This window comes from Mustela putorius, unplaced genomic scaffold (assembly GCF_011764305.1).
Source record: "Mustela putorius furo isolate JIRA1106 unplaced genomic scaffold, ASM1176430v1.1 tig00537227_pilon_pilon_pilon, whole genome shotgun sequence".
Lineage (NCBI taxonomy): Eukaryota > Metazoa > Chordata > Mammalia > Carnivora > Mustelidae > Mustela > Mustela putorius.
Window position 1 is genome coordinate 7,356,461 of NW_025422368.1, and position 16,091 is coordinate 7,372,551.

The window sequence follows — 16,091 nt, forward strand, 5'->3', positions numbered from 1 at the left end:
ATCCTTTTTTTCTCCCACTGCGGTGAGCCCTGGCAACCAAGTTAGTATCATGGAACACCCACCACCACCACCACCACCACCAATATCACCACAAGCAGTGCAGTAAAGCTAGATTAAGTCCTCCTTCCTGGTGTGCTGTGGGGGAAGCAAAGAAAGTTGGCAGGCGGGGAGAATAGGTTGAAGTCAGAGGACAGAGAGAAGCAAAGATAGAAGACCATATTTTCAGAAAAAGAGCCTGAGATAATTGCTGCCCTGGTTTCAGTCAGCTTTGGAGGACCAGCTGCATTCTTGCTCTTGGGTTTTGTGAGATAAACTTGCATCCTACAATAAAGTTTTCTTCCTCAAAATTACTACAGATGGATTTATATTTCTTGAAACCAAAAAAGTTATTACAAAAAAAGATATTACTAAGGTAACACCTACCTCAATGTGGTTATGGGGATTAAAAGAAATATTTCAAATGTGTAAGTCAGTGTCTCCAAAAATTTTACTTTCTCTAAATTTAAATAGCATCCCATGTGTTCAGAGCATCAGAGATATCTGTTCTTTGTTATTTTTCAAATAATGAGTCCATTTTGCTGTCAGTATTTTTACAAGTTTTTCTTCATTTCAACTTTTCCTTTTCTAAGTGTTGTTCTGTTCATGGTCTAGGTGCTGATAAATTTGTGCTTTTCTATGTTTTATTTTGAAGTTTTTGTCCCTTGAAGGATCAAATTAATCATACTCTTCAGTTCATGATACACCATCATTGTTGCTGCAAGGAAAAGCCCTTTTGTTTAAATCTTTATTTCTTTATTCTGTCATTACACTCTATCTCCACTCCCATCCACAGCCCTAACAATAGTTAATTTTCTAATGTGTTTAAATGTGTTCATAGAAAATAGTTATTCGTTAGGCATTTATTTTTAAATGTACTACAAAACTACTGAGTTATATGTCTATTTCTGTGTTTTATGTTTTTTGCTAAGCACTGTTTTTTATCTCTATCCATCTTGCCAGATGCTGACATTTAATGTTACTTCACCTGATGCCTAGTATTTCATGGTGTGCATTTGCCACATTGTACTCATCGACTCCTCCAGTGATGAGCACACTCATTGCCCATGTCACTGCAAATAACCCTGCAATGAACATCCTCATTGTAGTCCCTTTCTGAACTTGTAAATAATTCGTTTTATGTTACTTAAGAAAAGGACTGCTGGGCTGTAGGGTATGAGTCTATTTAATGTGTCAAGTAATGCCAGCTTGCTTTTAGAAGTGGTAGAAAGAAGTCTTGCAGTAGATTTCCACATTGTTGACATCTGTAATCTAGATTTCTAGTTTTTGTTGGTTTGATAGGTATAAACTAATTTCTTATTGTTGGTTCAATTCATATTTGATTACTAATGGTTTTGATTAAATTTCCATATGCATATTAGCTTTTATATATTCTTTAAATTGCCTGTTGATATTTTTTGCACCTTTTTTTTTTTATTGGGTTGCTGTCTTTCTCCTGTTTTTGCAAGAGTTCCAAATATAGTCCTAGGATATTACATCCTTGTCAGTTTTAGACAAAGCAAATTATTTTCTTCATTCTGCCATCTACCTCTTAGCTTTGTCCATGGTGCCCTTTGTAGAACATAAATCTTTGTTTTGTTATTAAATCCCCCAGTTTTTGCCTTATGTTTGTATTTTTGAAGGTATCGAAATATGTGGACTACTCTCTTAGTTATGCCTATTCTCTGCCTCGCATCTCTAAATCTGAGTTTAATGGCAAGGTCCCTGTGGTCATTCCATCCAGTCCTCATCACTGGACTCTAGAGTAATTACACTGACTAAATTTCATTCTTAGGCGAACACCATCTTCCTTGAGCCTTTTCCCCCTTTAGAGCTGCAGGCTATGAAAATCATATCTTTTAGTTAGGTGAAGTCAGACTTCAGTAGCTCTGGACTGCATCTCACCTGACCTCCTTGACTATCAGGAAGAACCGAAATGGCATAGTTAACTTTCTTTCAAGATCTTCTTCACCCTCATTTTGCTAATCAATTCCATCCTTGTGGATCAGAATTAGATCTAGAATCATCTTAGCTCTGCCGCCTTCTTCCTTCTGAAGGATTATGTTACATTAAATCAACTTCTGCAACTTCGTTGTGCCAATTTCGTGATTTATTCCTGGGGTCTGTAATCCAGTTTATCTGTTTGGGCAGACTAGACATTTTTATGATGATGTCACTTCTTTTCCTCTCCTTTTATCTTCACCTAAATAATTCCTTTCCTGTGTCCATTCTCAAAGATATAAAATCCCATCTAAGAGTATCTTCATGATGTAAAGTGCTACTCTGACTTTCCTTTTATCATTTTCTTTCGTTTTTATTTTATTCCTCCTGCTTACTGTCTTTTGTCTCCTTCCTTCTTTCCTTTGGTCTTTACACTTTTTCTTCCTCCTTTCCTTTCTGAATTTTAGAAATGCTAAGAGTAGGGGCTTATACATACTGACTTTCCCTAGATCACAGCAAAGAAGCCATTTCTGTCCCCACAGACATGCAGTTTGTATCATGTGACTGCCATTCCCTCTCCAGGTGCTCATCAGAAACCAGTTCTTTTTATTTGGAACAATGTTACTCACCTTTTCTCACTGCCATGTTCTAGTCATGAGTCCCATCCTAACAAGTTTCTTTATATCTGTGAGAAATTATTTTCCCCATTGTATAAAATCTCGTGTTCTATTTGTATATTACCTGTACTTTTTGCATTGGTGCAGAGGCCATAAATATTTTTTCCCAGCCCCTTTCAACTTACTTTCTCCAGAGAATTATGAGATGCCAACTCAACTACTGCTTTTATTCCAATGTCATACTTGATGTCCTCTGTCGTATAAAATTTTGTGGGTTTTCTGAGCATTTCTTTTCTTTTACCTTGTCTTTCCCACCACTTGGCCCCCAGCACACACACGCACACACACACACACGGACATACACACACCCCATTCCCATTTTAAAATTAAACTGCTCTTCATTCAGTTGACGATGCTTACAGAAAACAGATTTTCCTTTCAATCTTCTGAGAAGCACTCTGTCCCAATTCAAGAACACACCATTCCCTTATCATTAAACTGTGAGCAATTTAAGGGCAGAGGCCATGACTTCTTTGAATCTGCCCCAGTGCCTACCACCTTCCATGATACACAGTAGGCAGATGGGAAATACTTGCTGGCAGATTGACTCAGCGTGGTTCTGTTCTTGGAGGTCTTCTTTCCATCATGCTTATAAGAATTATTCGCCTGGATTATGGACATTGGGGAGGGTATGTGCTTTGGTGAGTGCTGTGAAGTGTGTAAACCTGGTGATTCACAGACCTGTACCCCTGGGGATAAAAATATATGTTTATAAAAAATAAAAAATAAAAAAAATAAAAATTAAAAAAAAAAAAAAGAATTATTCGCCTGCTATAAAAGGAATGTTGACTTGTCCTTTTCACTCTTGAAGCTGAGCCACCATAAGCTTCCCTTAGTATATTATAACCACTTAAAACAAAACAAGGCACAGTATCATTCAAAGGGAGGATTTATATAATTTAGACAAATGGGATTCTGCTCCTAATACTGTCGTTAATTGTACAACTTTGGGCATGTCATCTCATCTATTTCTTAATTATATGCAATGAGATCACATATATTCACTGTAGGAGACTATACCTTTTAATAAGGTACTTAGGGTAGATATGAGGTAAATTTCTCCCCACTGAGGGGACTAAATGGAGAGAAACTATTCTCAGAATAAAAGAAAGAATTTGCTTGTTACTTGGGAGCAGGCCAGAGGAGGATGAGAGTAAAGGTGGGATAGGGTGGAGGAGCCTGTAAAGGCAGAAATTCCTCAGTGGCACTTTTCCTTGTGACCACTCCTCCCTCTATTTTTTTAATTCAAATCTATAGTAAAAGTTTTTAAATGCCTAGTAATGTTATATTTGTTATTGAAACCAGTGAATGGGCTGGTCTGTTTTATGTGTCCCAGAGCTGATAAGAAATCAAACTAAGGTGGCTTGCATGGACTCAGGTGTGTGGATGCAGAAAAAAGCAGAAGCACAATAAACCATAAGATATAATAGAAATTGTATGGAATGCTGTGGAATTCTCAGAATTTAGCATTGGAATTTGAGCCAAATTTAATCAGATACTTTAAGAGATAAAGCTGTCTCTTCAGACATCTGAGTTATATATAAAAAGCCTATATGATCATCACTAAGATTTCTTTCAGCAGTAACATTTTTGAAGATTCTAAGATATGGGAACACGTTTTTTTATTCCCAGATCTAAAAATCCTATAATTTTTCATTTATGTACTCATTTATGTATTTAAGTTTCAAACATTCATTTCCTGCCTATTATGAGAAAGTTTCCACTCTACCAATTTCATCATTTGCAAACATTCTCCCTCTCCCCCATCCCCATTTTAGCATTTCTGAAATGGGATGTGTCTTATAATCAGTAATCAATGTCATCTTACAATTACTGTTGGCCAAACAGCAGTTATGACATAGTTGCCACTGCCTACACATGCCTGAGCCTCGTTGTTATTCTAGGTAGTATGACTGGAAATCCACAATCCGGATGTTTCCGTTAATTAACCATTCAAGGACCATTCAAAGGAATATTAGTCCTGGTTGTTGTCTGAACATATTCCTTGAACACTTCTGGCAAGATCAAAAAAGTCCCAGCTTTAAAACTTGCCGAATAGGTTTGTGGCCTGGAAGAAATTGCCAAAGACAACAGTGAAGCTCTTTTTTTTTTTTTTTTTAAGAAATGCTGCTTCAATAATACTCAAAATGACCCAGAAAATATAAATGTTTGGAAAAATACAGACATCAGCAACCCTGAGTCAAAAGTGATTCATAAGTGTTAGACTCAATATGAAGAAATTATAAGAATTCCATAATGACTTTGAATTTGTGTGCATCATAGTGATACAAAAAAGTTCTATTTCTAAATAAGTCTAAATGAGCTCTTTAAACAGATTGAAAATTTAAAATAAAAGTGATAAAGTTTAGTTGACAGTATTTTTTTATAATACCTAAAATGATGTGCTACACAATTGATGGTGCTTTAAAGTCAATAAAATACAGTAAATACTTAAGAGACTATAAAAATGAGAAAGAAGTTCCAGCCTTCAAGATATTCATAAGCTAGAAGAGAGAATAACAAGCACATTAAATAACATAAGTAAGAAAAAATATAATTATTGTCCCCAAAAGAAGTAAGATCTGGATTTTTTTTAAAGATTTTATGTATTTATTTAACACAGAGAGAGATCATAAGTAGGCAGAGAGGCAGGCAGATCTTTTTTTTAAAGATTTTATTTATTTATTTATTTAACAGAGAGATCATAAGTAGGCAGAGAGGCAGGCAGGGGGAAGCAATCTCCCCGCTGAGCAGAGAGCCAGATGCAAGGACCCTGAGATGATGACCTGAGCCGAAGGCAGAGGCTTAACCACTCAGGTGCCCCAAGATTTGGGTATTTAAAGGAGGAAGAGATATTAGGAAAGGCTCCATGAAAGTAGTAGCATTTGAGAAGGGCCACAAAGAATTGGTAGGATTCCAACAGGCAGAAACAGAATAGGGTGGGAAGAGAATCAAGGACCAGGAGGGACTCATTCTGTCTACTGGTCCAGAGATTTAAAAGAACTGGGATACCCTTGGGAATCATTTCTAGCTGACTGGATGATATAGGCTTCCAAAGATGGAAAGGTTGGTTAGAAAATGTACCTAGGAAATAAATGTATGGGTTTTAAAAAAGTATGTCAAGGTCTTATCCAAGGGAACCTTGACTTCCTACAACCACTGGATTTTATGCTTAATTCGGGAAGTAATGGGGACATGATGCAGATTTCTGAGGAGAATGAGTGCTCAGAGCTGTGGTTTAGGAAGACTAATCTTCAGGATTACAGGTGTGTGAGAGGCCAGAGGAGACCAGTCAGGAGTTTATTGCAGTTTGTTTTTATATTGCTCAAATACATTCTATTTATTGTTTCCTTGGCCACCCACTATTTGGCAAAGAGCCAGGCCTTTAGTAAGCAGTTGGTAGCGCTTGCTGAATTGAAAGCCATGAATTCACTGAGGGTCCCCTTGTATGACCCTATCTTTCACTAGGTGGCGCCAAGACAGCACCATTTACAGAGCAGACTGCCTTTTAGAAGCACGGTGCTTCCAAGTAGAGAGGCTGTGTTTTTGTGAGGAAATCCACCTTCTGGGGACAATGTGGAAGTTAGGGGAACTGGTAGTTGGGATAACAGACTGGTGATTACTCCTTTAATACTTCTATTTCCTTTCTTACTGTCGAGAGTATCTTGGCTGAATTTCTATCCCTAGTCATGTACATGTGGAAAGATGCCTAGAAAACTTGCCTTTTCAAAGACGCGAGCTGTTGTCCATCTTGCCAGAAGTATAGAATTACATGTATTGTACTGTTCCTTAGTTCTGGGAAAACTTCTCCGGGAGCCATTTCATTACACATAATCAAGCAGAGACCATAAGTTGACTCTGAGGCCACATAAAAGTGCATAGTTACGTTAGAGGCCATTTTGCATCTCTTCTAAAAATAATTATTTCTCTAGAACAGATTTTACTTGTACCAGGTGATAGTTGTAGCTTATCTCTATGAAGTTGTATGTCTTTTCATTTTGAGATTAAGAGCTAACCCTGAGAGATTTCCCTTAGACTGGTGAGAGATAGAAGTGCCAGAAATAGAGTTATGACGAGTTACACATAGCGTGGTGTTAGGTGCAGACATAAAGTGCAGTGCTGAACTTTTGGGGGATGAGGTGCACCTCTTCACCCATATTCATCAGCAGTGCTCGGGCAAATTCCCAAGTACAAAAAGACTTGGAAATAATGGGAGACAGGATTCTTAGCACAAGTGTTGATATAATTTGAATTTGTTGAATAGGTGGTGAATAGTCAGATTTATACGAAGATTTCAATTCACTGTGGCAAATGCTCTGGAAGCCCCAGGAGGCAGGGGTGCCATACAGTACTGGCTCAGCAGGGTCATCTCTGGCTTGGTATTCTTCAAGCTAAAAAGTTTCATTCCTCTTCAGCTCTGCGATCCTTTTTTCTTAATTCTCACCTTTAAGAATTAAGCTGGAACAAAAGAAGTCTCTAGAGAATGTTCATACTTACACACTTTTGCATTCGATTTCAAGAGGCTATGGCCTCTGGAAGTTCAATAATGCCCCTGTCCATAAGTCCCAGGTTAGATGTCTCATCTGAGACTCACTCATCAGGAGCATCCCAAAGGGGGAAATGCAAGGGAAGGATAGGGAGGAGAGAGAAATAAGGTGGTGGGAGGCCAACCTGTGCTGGACCCCAAGGAGATCCTGGGGGAGGTAACTTTAAAGAGCTGAAGAATTGTTTTTTCTCCAGAGATTTGTATCTGGGCTTTGGAGGAGTAGCTAGAGAACTTCTGGGAGGTCTTGGGCTAAGGGACTTATGACACATTTAGGACAGTGGGCATAGGAAGGGGAACTGAAATGGGGCCAAAGGGTAAAGAGCTCAACCCAGACCTTTCTATAGAGGCTAAAGAGCTTAGCTGCCTTGGGATTCCTGTCAGACTCTGCAGAAACTGAGCTGTGGGAACAGGAAAGAGGCACAAGAATGGAGCAGTGTCAGAGAATATCCAGGAGCACTGGCTTCTTCCTTTCAAGGAGCAGGTCCAAAAGGCCATCTTCTCAGTGCCATTATTATATTATCATCTACTAGACTCTGATGAGGGCCACAAACCAAAATTTGAACGGCAATTTCTTATTCTCATCAAGAAGATGAAAAAAGACTAAAACTAATGTTATTTCCTTTTCAGGACTCTTAGATTGACTGAGGAAATAAGGGACCTGAATATCTAAATAATAGAGCAATTAGCACAGTAGTTCCAATTTAGGGTTCTTTAAGTCGGAAAACCTGGGTTTAAGTCCTGGTTCTGCCAAGTACTAGCTGTGTGACCTTGAGAAAGTCTTGGCGTCTGTTTCTGGAACTGTTAAGTGAAAATAGAAATAGTGTTTACATCTCACTGGAGATGAAATTGGGCAGTGTCCAGCACATGGTACGTGCTCAGTAAATAATAGCTATCATTGTTATTGGTGCTGAATGCTGGAACAATAATAGGAAACTATCTCCCAGCCTTTGGGGATACTTCAACACAAATATACTTTAATTGCCCTCTCTAGGACCCCACCACCCATTCCCCAACAACGGCAACCAAAGCTTCCTTTGGTCATTCTATACAGGGCTGGCCCCCAAGACCTTTTTGGCCCATAACTGCATGGCATTTATGATGAAAAGCCCCATGTCACCTTGGGAATTTCATCATCCCTCTTTATTTGACTATCGTAAAAGTTAAGAGTTCTTTAGATGGGGAAGGATTAATATAAAAAGAGAGCTTCTAGGACCTTCTCTAGGTTGTTTTGTTTCCCCAGAGGACCCAGTCACTACCATCACCACCCCCATCCCAAGAGAACTATTAAAAAAACAAACAAACAAACTAACTAACTAACATTTGCACAAGAGTTCCTACAGGTCTTAGATATTTTTATCCCCAGCAACTTCTTGTCCCCATTTTACACAGGCAGAAATTAAGTATCAAGCAGCAAACCAAGTTTCAAACAGTCATTCAGTGTTGGAACTGAGATTCAAACTCAGATCTGTGGTTCCAGAGCTCTTTCAACCTCTCCGCAGCAACCAGCAGCAAGAACACAGGTACATATAAATACACATATACTCATGTGCACAGCCCACACAAACACACACACACACGTGGACACACACACACACACACACACAGCCCTCCAGCTCATTTGTCTTCCCTAGGGCAGTCCTGGGAAATTCCATAGCCCAAGGGAGCAGACTAGAGCTGATGTCAGTCTAAGCTCCACAGGGAATACCTTACCGGCATTCTCCACTAGAGGCCCAAGGCAGTTACTGTTTTGTGATGTGTCACTCTATTCCAGAGATCCCAGGCAATCCCTCCAGAACAATACCCACAATACCCAATCCCTAACCCTCCCATGGAACAGGTGTCATGCCTGCCCTTCCACAGTTCAGATTTGGAAGTCATCTCTCAGGGAGCAGGCGCTTCACTGAAGCCGCTTGCACATCTGGAGTTCTGCTACTAAAAACCAGAAGACTCAACACAGACGCTCCCCCCCCCCCCATCCAGCTTGAGTTCAAGGTCTGGGATGCAAGGGAAAGTAGATAGAGCTGGCAATGCACGTCCGGACCAGGGCAGGGTTGGTAACTCCTTGGAACAGAAGGCAAGGAGAGAGGAGGGAAGGCATGGTCCCTGCAGTTCCCCCCTAAGCCCTGGTCCATATAGAGGGCCCAGAAGCCCCACCCTGACATCCCCCTAGTACCAGTCAGCAAGGAGGGGAGATGACGCCTCTTTATTAAGGTTAACACCAAGGAAAGCATTGAGAAGGAATACACAGCGGAGGAGAAAGGGCACACAAAGTCACTACTTAAGGAGGTGGGAGGGAGGCACATCAGTTAAGAACCTCAGGACAGCCACATGCTCCATGCCCTGGTTGTAGGGGAAAAGAGGAAAGGAGAGGGGAAAGCGCCATGATAGCCGTGGACTCACAGAAGGGTTTGAAGCCCCCTGAACCTAACACCAGAGCCACAAGCCCTGCCCCTCAGGGCTCACACACTACTACACAAGTCAACACACATAACACACACAGGACATTATGGAGGCAACACCGAGAGGCAGCGGGCAGGGACAAATTGACAGGAAAAGGAACTGAAGTTAAGCGGGTATAGCCAGGAGAGAGACAGTTTTTGGCTGCGGCCCCCAAGAGTCCCTCAAATGTCCCCTAAATCTGGGCTGCTGCTGAGCACCCCCAAGTCTCTGCCTGTGTACTGGGCTCTTTGTTCTCTAAGCCCCAGTGGGTGGATAAAGCAATCCCCGATGAAGTCAGTGACAAGGCAGGATCCACTCTGCATGCAAGAATGTGTCTTCATGCACATTCATAGCCAGCTCCTCCCAGCCCAGGGGCCCTTGGAACCCCATTCACCCAGATTCCTAGGGCTGCAGTTCCCTCCTTAAGCTTCCTTTACCAATCAGCAGCCGCAGAGATCTGTGAGGGGGAGAGGCTTCTGCAGAGCGCTGAATATCTTGGATTTCAGCAGAAGGGTAAATTTTCTGTTGCCAGAACAGAATACCCCCAATTCCTTAATTTCTAGGTAAATCGTTAGAGATTATTTGCCATAGTCCTAGATAAGTCCTTTTTCAGAATAGAAAAAGCAGAATTTTATTTACACAATTCAGGGGTTCTCCTGTTGGCTGGGGAGGGGGAATGGGCAGGGTAGGGGGATGGATGGGAGTCCAGAGATGGGCGCTTCCTCTCCCGGAACCTCACCTTTCCGCAGTTTGCTATTGTCTCCCTTGGTTAGGCAGAAAGAATTCTTGATGCTCCCAAAGTCCTTCACCCTATAAATCCTTCCTCGAGGGAGTCACTCTGCCTGACCCACAAGAGCAGCAGTCGAAGTGAAGCATGCTGCACCGCACCGTTCAGTCCCCTCGCGTCATGCACTCGGAAACCCAAAGCCAGCCCAGGAAAGTAGTGCCCCTCGGAGTCCCCTCACAGAGAGGCCTCGCCCTCCAGCTGCAGCAGGGTAATGTCGGGCAGATCGAGGGGCTCCACAAGTGGCCCGTCCCCCCCAAGGAGACCAGCACAGGGGCTCTCGGGGCGCTCACAGTGACTAGTGGGTGTGGCGGAGCTGGGCATCTCCTTCTCTTCATCGTCGTCCTCGTCCTCAGGATCGCGACCCAGCAAACCGCTGTCCCCGATCCCAGGCGAAGGGGTCTCCGGCTCTTGGGGGGCACCCCGGAAGCTCCCCTTGCCGCCGACCACGCCCAGACCGCCCTGGCGGGGCGCCGTGGTCATAATCTGGCACATGGAGACGATGGCCCGCTGGTTGGCGCACACGTCGTCCGAGAGCACCTGGATGTGCGAGGCCTGCTCGTCCAGGGCCCCCCGCATGGCCCTCACGTCCTCAAACAGGGCCTGCAGCTGGGCCTTCAGGTGCTCCATCAGTTCCTTCATGCCGCCGTTGTACTCTCCGGAGATCACGTCCCCCACGGCCGGCACGGTGGACACCTCCAAAGGTGCCGGCATGTCGCCGCCGTCCTTGGTCATGATCTCCAGCGGACCGTCCTCCATTGAATGGCAGAAGCGGGCGGTGGCGGCTCTGGGTCCGGTCCAGCCCGGCCTCCGGGGTGGGGGGAGGGACAGGGATGGGGGAGAGGTCCCCGGAGGGGCGGGGAGGAGCCGAGGGAAAAGGAGGCTCCCGAGAGGGGCGGAGAGCCGACGTGAGAAGATGAGTCCCGGGCGGAGGGCGCGGGCAGGATCGGGGGAGGCCGGGAAGAGCCGGCGGGACGAGGACCCTGCGAAGAGTCCCAAGTCGGCGACTCTCCGGCTTGCCCCGGGGCGAAAGCGCCCAGACCTGCCTCGCCTCCTGAATTGAGCCCGTGTCAGCGCCTCCCTCCGGGCGCCACGAGCTGCAAGTGCCCGCTGGTTTTCTGGGTCACAGAAGCTCTCGCGGAGGGGTCCGGGTGGAGGCCAGCAGTGGGTACCGCTCGGGACTACCCCCGGCCATTAACGGGCAGCGCCCGCGAGTGTGGTTGGAGTGGCAGGGGCGGGTCTCGCAGCGGCGCCGCGGATGCTCCTCTGTTTCCAAGGCGACGCACGGCACGTAAATGACGTGTATCTCCATGGCAACCAGGAAGTGGAAAAGAAAAGGAAGGATGGTTGCGAAGCTGCAGTGGGGCTCTAGAGTCTGAACTAGCGGGTGGGGCAGGAGGGGAGGAGACGCTGCAGTGGCCTCAGCTGAGTGGAAAGAGCGTGCAGCTGCGATGCTTAATAGGGAAGCATGAGAGAGCAGTTTGCTGCATAAACCTCCAGGTCAGGGAGAACTCGTCCCTCCCCCAGTCTGGGTACTAGACCCTGAGCGCAACCGCCTTGCAAGGATTTTTCACCCACCCGCAGTCCTTTCTCGGAGGATGGCGCTAGAGCCGGGTCTTGTTACTCTGTCCTCCAGCCGTCCGCAGGAAAGCAGAGAGGGTAGAGAGGCCAGCGCTAACAATCCCAGACCTGAGCTGGGCGCGGTTGCGCGCTGGGGCAGAGTAGGCCCCGCCCGGCCTCCGCGGTGCAGAGGGCGGGGAGGGCACTGAGGAGGTGCCCGCCTTTCTCTTTGGCTACTGCAGTAAATCAGCCCTCTCCCTGCAGATAGCACAGAAGCTAAGGAAAGATGGGATTCCCTTACATATGAAACGAGACCCAACCGTTCCTACCCTGGGCACAGGGAATTTTTCCATGATGATGAAGCAAAGTACTTAAGTTTTGATAACGAAAGCCTCTTAAGGGCAGAGGTTTGTCTCCACGCCCTCAATCACGGAATTCCCAACAGCTAAAATAGTGCCTGGCACGTAGTAAATAAATGCTCTATGTATTTATTGAATGAATACTTTAACAGGAACCACTATGCTCCCATTCCCTCATCCAGAACTCTCCAGCCCATCACAGAGCTGATGCTTGGGGACCTGAATTCAATTTTGTTTCTGCCTTTTAATTCAGAGAACTTGGATAAATAATTTTCCTGATCTGTTAGGGGATTGGACTGGATAATCTAAAATATTATTTCTAACTGAATAGCACTCTGCATTAGCTCACAGGTGAAAGGGTAAACTGTTGGCCGTGTGTGGAAGGGATGGGTGGGGACAGTGTGCGGTAGTGCAGTTCCCCCTCCACAGGCCCAGTGTCCATGTACAGACACACTTGAGTGCCTCAGCCTTTGTGACAACTCCTTTCCCTACTGGAGAAGTGGAGTGGGAAAGGAGAAGAGGAAGAAAACTTTAATATGTTTACAGATGACTTGAGACTGAGAAGCAAAAGCACCTGGGCAGCAGCATACTAATTAGTAATGACCCTAGTAAACTGGGAGAAGCCAAGTGGTCAGAAACTAAAAATGAATTTCATACGAAGAAATGAATCTTGTGGAGAAACAAACTGTATCACTTCAAGCTGGGGGAAAGCTAGGTATGGGTGAATGTTTGGTACATCCTGAGCATGTTACCTTGAGATTTCCCTGGTGGCCTGCTCTTATAAGAGTGGGGCTAGCCCAAAGAAACCTTTGTAGCACTAAAGAACTGTTTGGTTTATGTCTATTTTACTATTATTAAAATAGAACTAAATGGGAGAAATAACCTAAAGAGCAGGAAGTTTAACCTAAGGCACTGCTGATATATTACACAGCCATTAGAAATTTGATTTCCCAAAATAAATACTTGAACAAATTAAAAACCCTACAGTATGATATTTTCTAAAAACAAATGATTTGGTCCTATTTGCTTGCTCATTCCTTCTTCTTTATTCCACCAGCTTGTGGCGCTCTCACCTTGGTTGTCATTTCTACCTTCACCCTGTTCTCCAAGGGTTATTCCCAAAGCTTAGGAGAAGACAGAAATGCTTTTCCTTGGTTTTCCTAAGCACAGCTGAAGTGGGCTGGTATTTACAAAAAGTCTTTACCAGAAAACCATAGGAAAACTAGAAACAAAGACACACACACACACACACACACACACACACACACACACACGGCTGAGCTTACACAGCACAAGTTTCTGATCTCATATTATAGCAAGCATGTTCTCAGGGCATGTGGATTCAACCATGCTGTTCATCCTTCTCTGGAGAGCTCTGCCATAGCCATAAAAGACAGGACTTCTGAGGTTTTTTGCCTAGGTCTGTTACTTCACATTCTTGACCAGCACTTCACCTGAACGATTTCAGCTTGTCAGTGTTCTCAGCCTTCAGGTGGGTCCCTGCCTTCTACCTGTAAAGATGACCCTGCCCCTTGTATAGGAACTCCCATCTTGGTATTACTCTTACATTAAACATAGTCCCCATACACTAGGAGCTGACTTATGTCATCATAAAGGGCTTTTGCCACTATTGTTGAGGATACCATGTATGTCAAGTCTTTCAGCATAAGATTACATCATGCTGCCCAGAGATGCTGACATGAAGTCTGCTGAGAGTACAGGGGGTCTGAGCCTAGAGGGAAGGGAAATTATTGGAGAAGCACGAAAGAACATGGGAAACAGGTGCAGAGATCAAGGGGTGTGGCTGATCCAGTCAAGTTCCAGGTCAGACATTGAGAGCCAAGGGTAGGTGGGAACTGGGGGAGTCGACTAGTAACAGGACTTGAAAATGTGAGGAGGAGACAATTGGTGCATCAGATTCAGATCCAGATCATTTTAGGAATTCTGTGTGAAATGGAACTAGGAAAAATAAAAGTGTCTAGCTACTGAAAAATAAGGGGGACAGATACAGAGAGCAAAGAAGCCTCAGTTTCCTGGTGGGGTTTCAGGGCTGGGACCTCTGGATGCCAGTGCCCCAGGGTTTGTTGAATGGATCCAATCCCAAGCAGAAGGAGGCTCAGTGGGTACTCTGACCATGTCATTAGAGTATTCACACATAGCATGTATGCCCTATAGCAAGAAAAAAAATAAATAACCCCTTCTGCTTCTTGCCTTTCTTTTATCCTCAGGTAACCACCCTAGCTGCTCTATTCCTTCATCATGAGCCAATGGGTGGAAGAGATTCCATGGTACATAGATACAGGTCAGGTACACTTAGTTCCACATATCACATTCTAACTAGAATTGTGATTCTTAGTTGTTTCTGCATTTTCCTCTATCCGGCATCCAGTTTATCTCCAATCTATCTTTTATATAGCTGGTGTACTTTTTGAACTATAAATTCAACAGCTGTGATGAAGATGCTGTCTTGACCCAGATCAAGAGTGATGATCAAAATCAAGGCAGAGCTGACTGCTACACTTAAGGTCCACTATCCCAGATGGTGCTCTCCAGATGTAACTTTTATGGCATTGAGTTGCCTTAGGGCCCATCTCAGCGTGATATCACATTCAAAAGAAACACCTCCAACAGCCAAAAAACTAAAAAGCACTTTATTTTTATTATAGTCTCTGGGAAAACCCTAAAGAAATTTGCATTCTCAGCACAAAGCAAAACGCCTTGAACTTTTCTTCCCTCCTTCTCTACGCATCTCACACATCCTGACATAGCTGTAGCTCCCATTCCCCCTCCTTTCGCTGCAGACACCTCCAAACTTTCAAGTCTGTCCCTGGCTTTCTCACTTGCCTGACTACTTCGCCTCTTGGATATATTCTTTTTCTCTTCCATGAGAAGGAATTCCTTGTCCTTGTTTCATCTCCTTTGGTTTTGCCCTCCATTCTGAGCAGGTACTTGGAGCGCCAGCTGTCAATGACAGAGTCTCTTCCTAGAGGGCAAGAAAGACTGAAAATACTTGTAGGTTTGGTCTGTCGCATAGACTAAATATTTTCATTATGGAAGGGTGTTTTGTCTGATATTACAAACTGTTTTGCTCATTTCCTCTACTCTTTTTTTTTAAGGTTTTATATATTTGAGAGAGAGTGAGTGAGTGAAAGTGCAGGGGCAGAGGGAGAGGGAGACACAGATTCCTCTGCTGAGCAGAGGGAGCCCCATGGAGTGCTAGATCCTAGGACCCCAGGACCCTGGGATCATGATCTGACCTGAAGGCAGACACTTAACCAACTGAGCCACCCAGGCCCCCCTCATTTCCTCTACTCTTATACAGAGAAATGGACATGGGAGTTTGCAAGGATCCCAAATTGTTATGAGCCCCTGGCTGGAAAGGGGGTCCAAATGTCCACAGTCTAAAAGCTCCATTGTCATAGACATGGCCATGAGGTGAGCCCCAAACACACATCCTCACCAGAAGATGACAACCAGAGCAAGACTTTCAGTTGCTTGCTCTGTGCCCCCAAACTATTTTTAGGAATCTTAAAAAGGCCATCTCCTGCCCACACATTTCTTTCTCTTCCATAATAACTTTATTCAAAGCAAGAATTCCTTCTTGTGGAGTCTGAAATTCCACTGAAAATCACCTGTCATTCCAATTAAACCTGTTGTGCCGGTGTTTGTCCTATCTCCCCTTTCTGCATTTCTGCAACAGCTGCTTTTGTGTTAACACTTGCAGAGGACTTTTCCCCTCACTGGATAGT

At 44.1% G+C, this 16,091-nt stretch overlaps 1 protein-coding gene across 1 annotated transcript; it reads right to left on the reverse strand.

The window, feature by feature from the left end:
• Nucleotides 1–5,423: 5,423 nt before the first annotated feature.
• CCDC184 (coiled-coil domain containing 184) lies at nt 5,424–12,150 on the reverse strand. Its single transcript, XM_013063039.2, has one exon. The coding sequence runs from the start codon at nt 11,180–11,182 to the stop codon at nt 10,601–10,603; it is 582 nt and encodes a 193-aa protein (XP_012918493.1). The 5' UTR covers nt 11,183–12,150; the 3' UTR covers nt 5,424–10,600.
• Nucleotides 12,151–16,091: the final 3,941 nt, after the last annotated feature.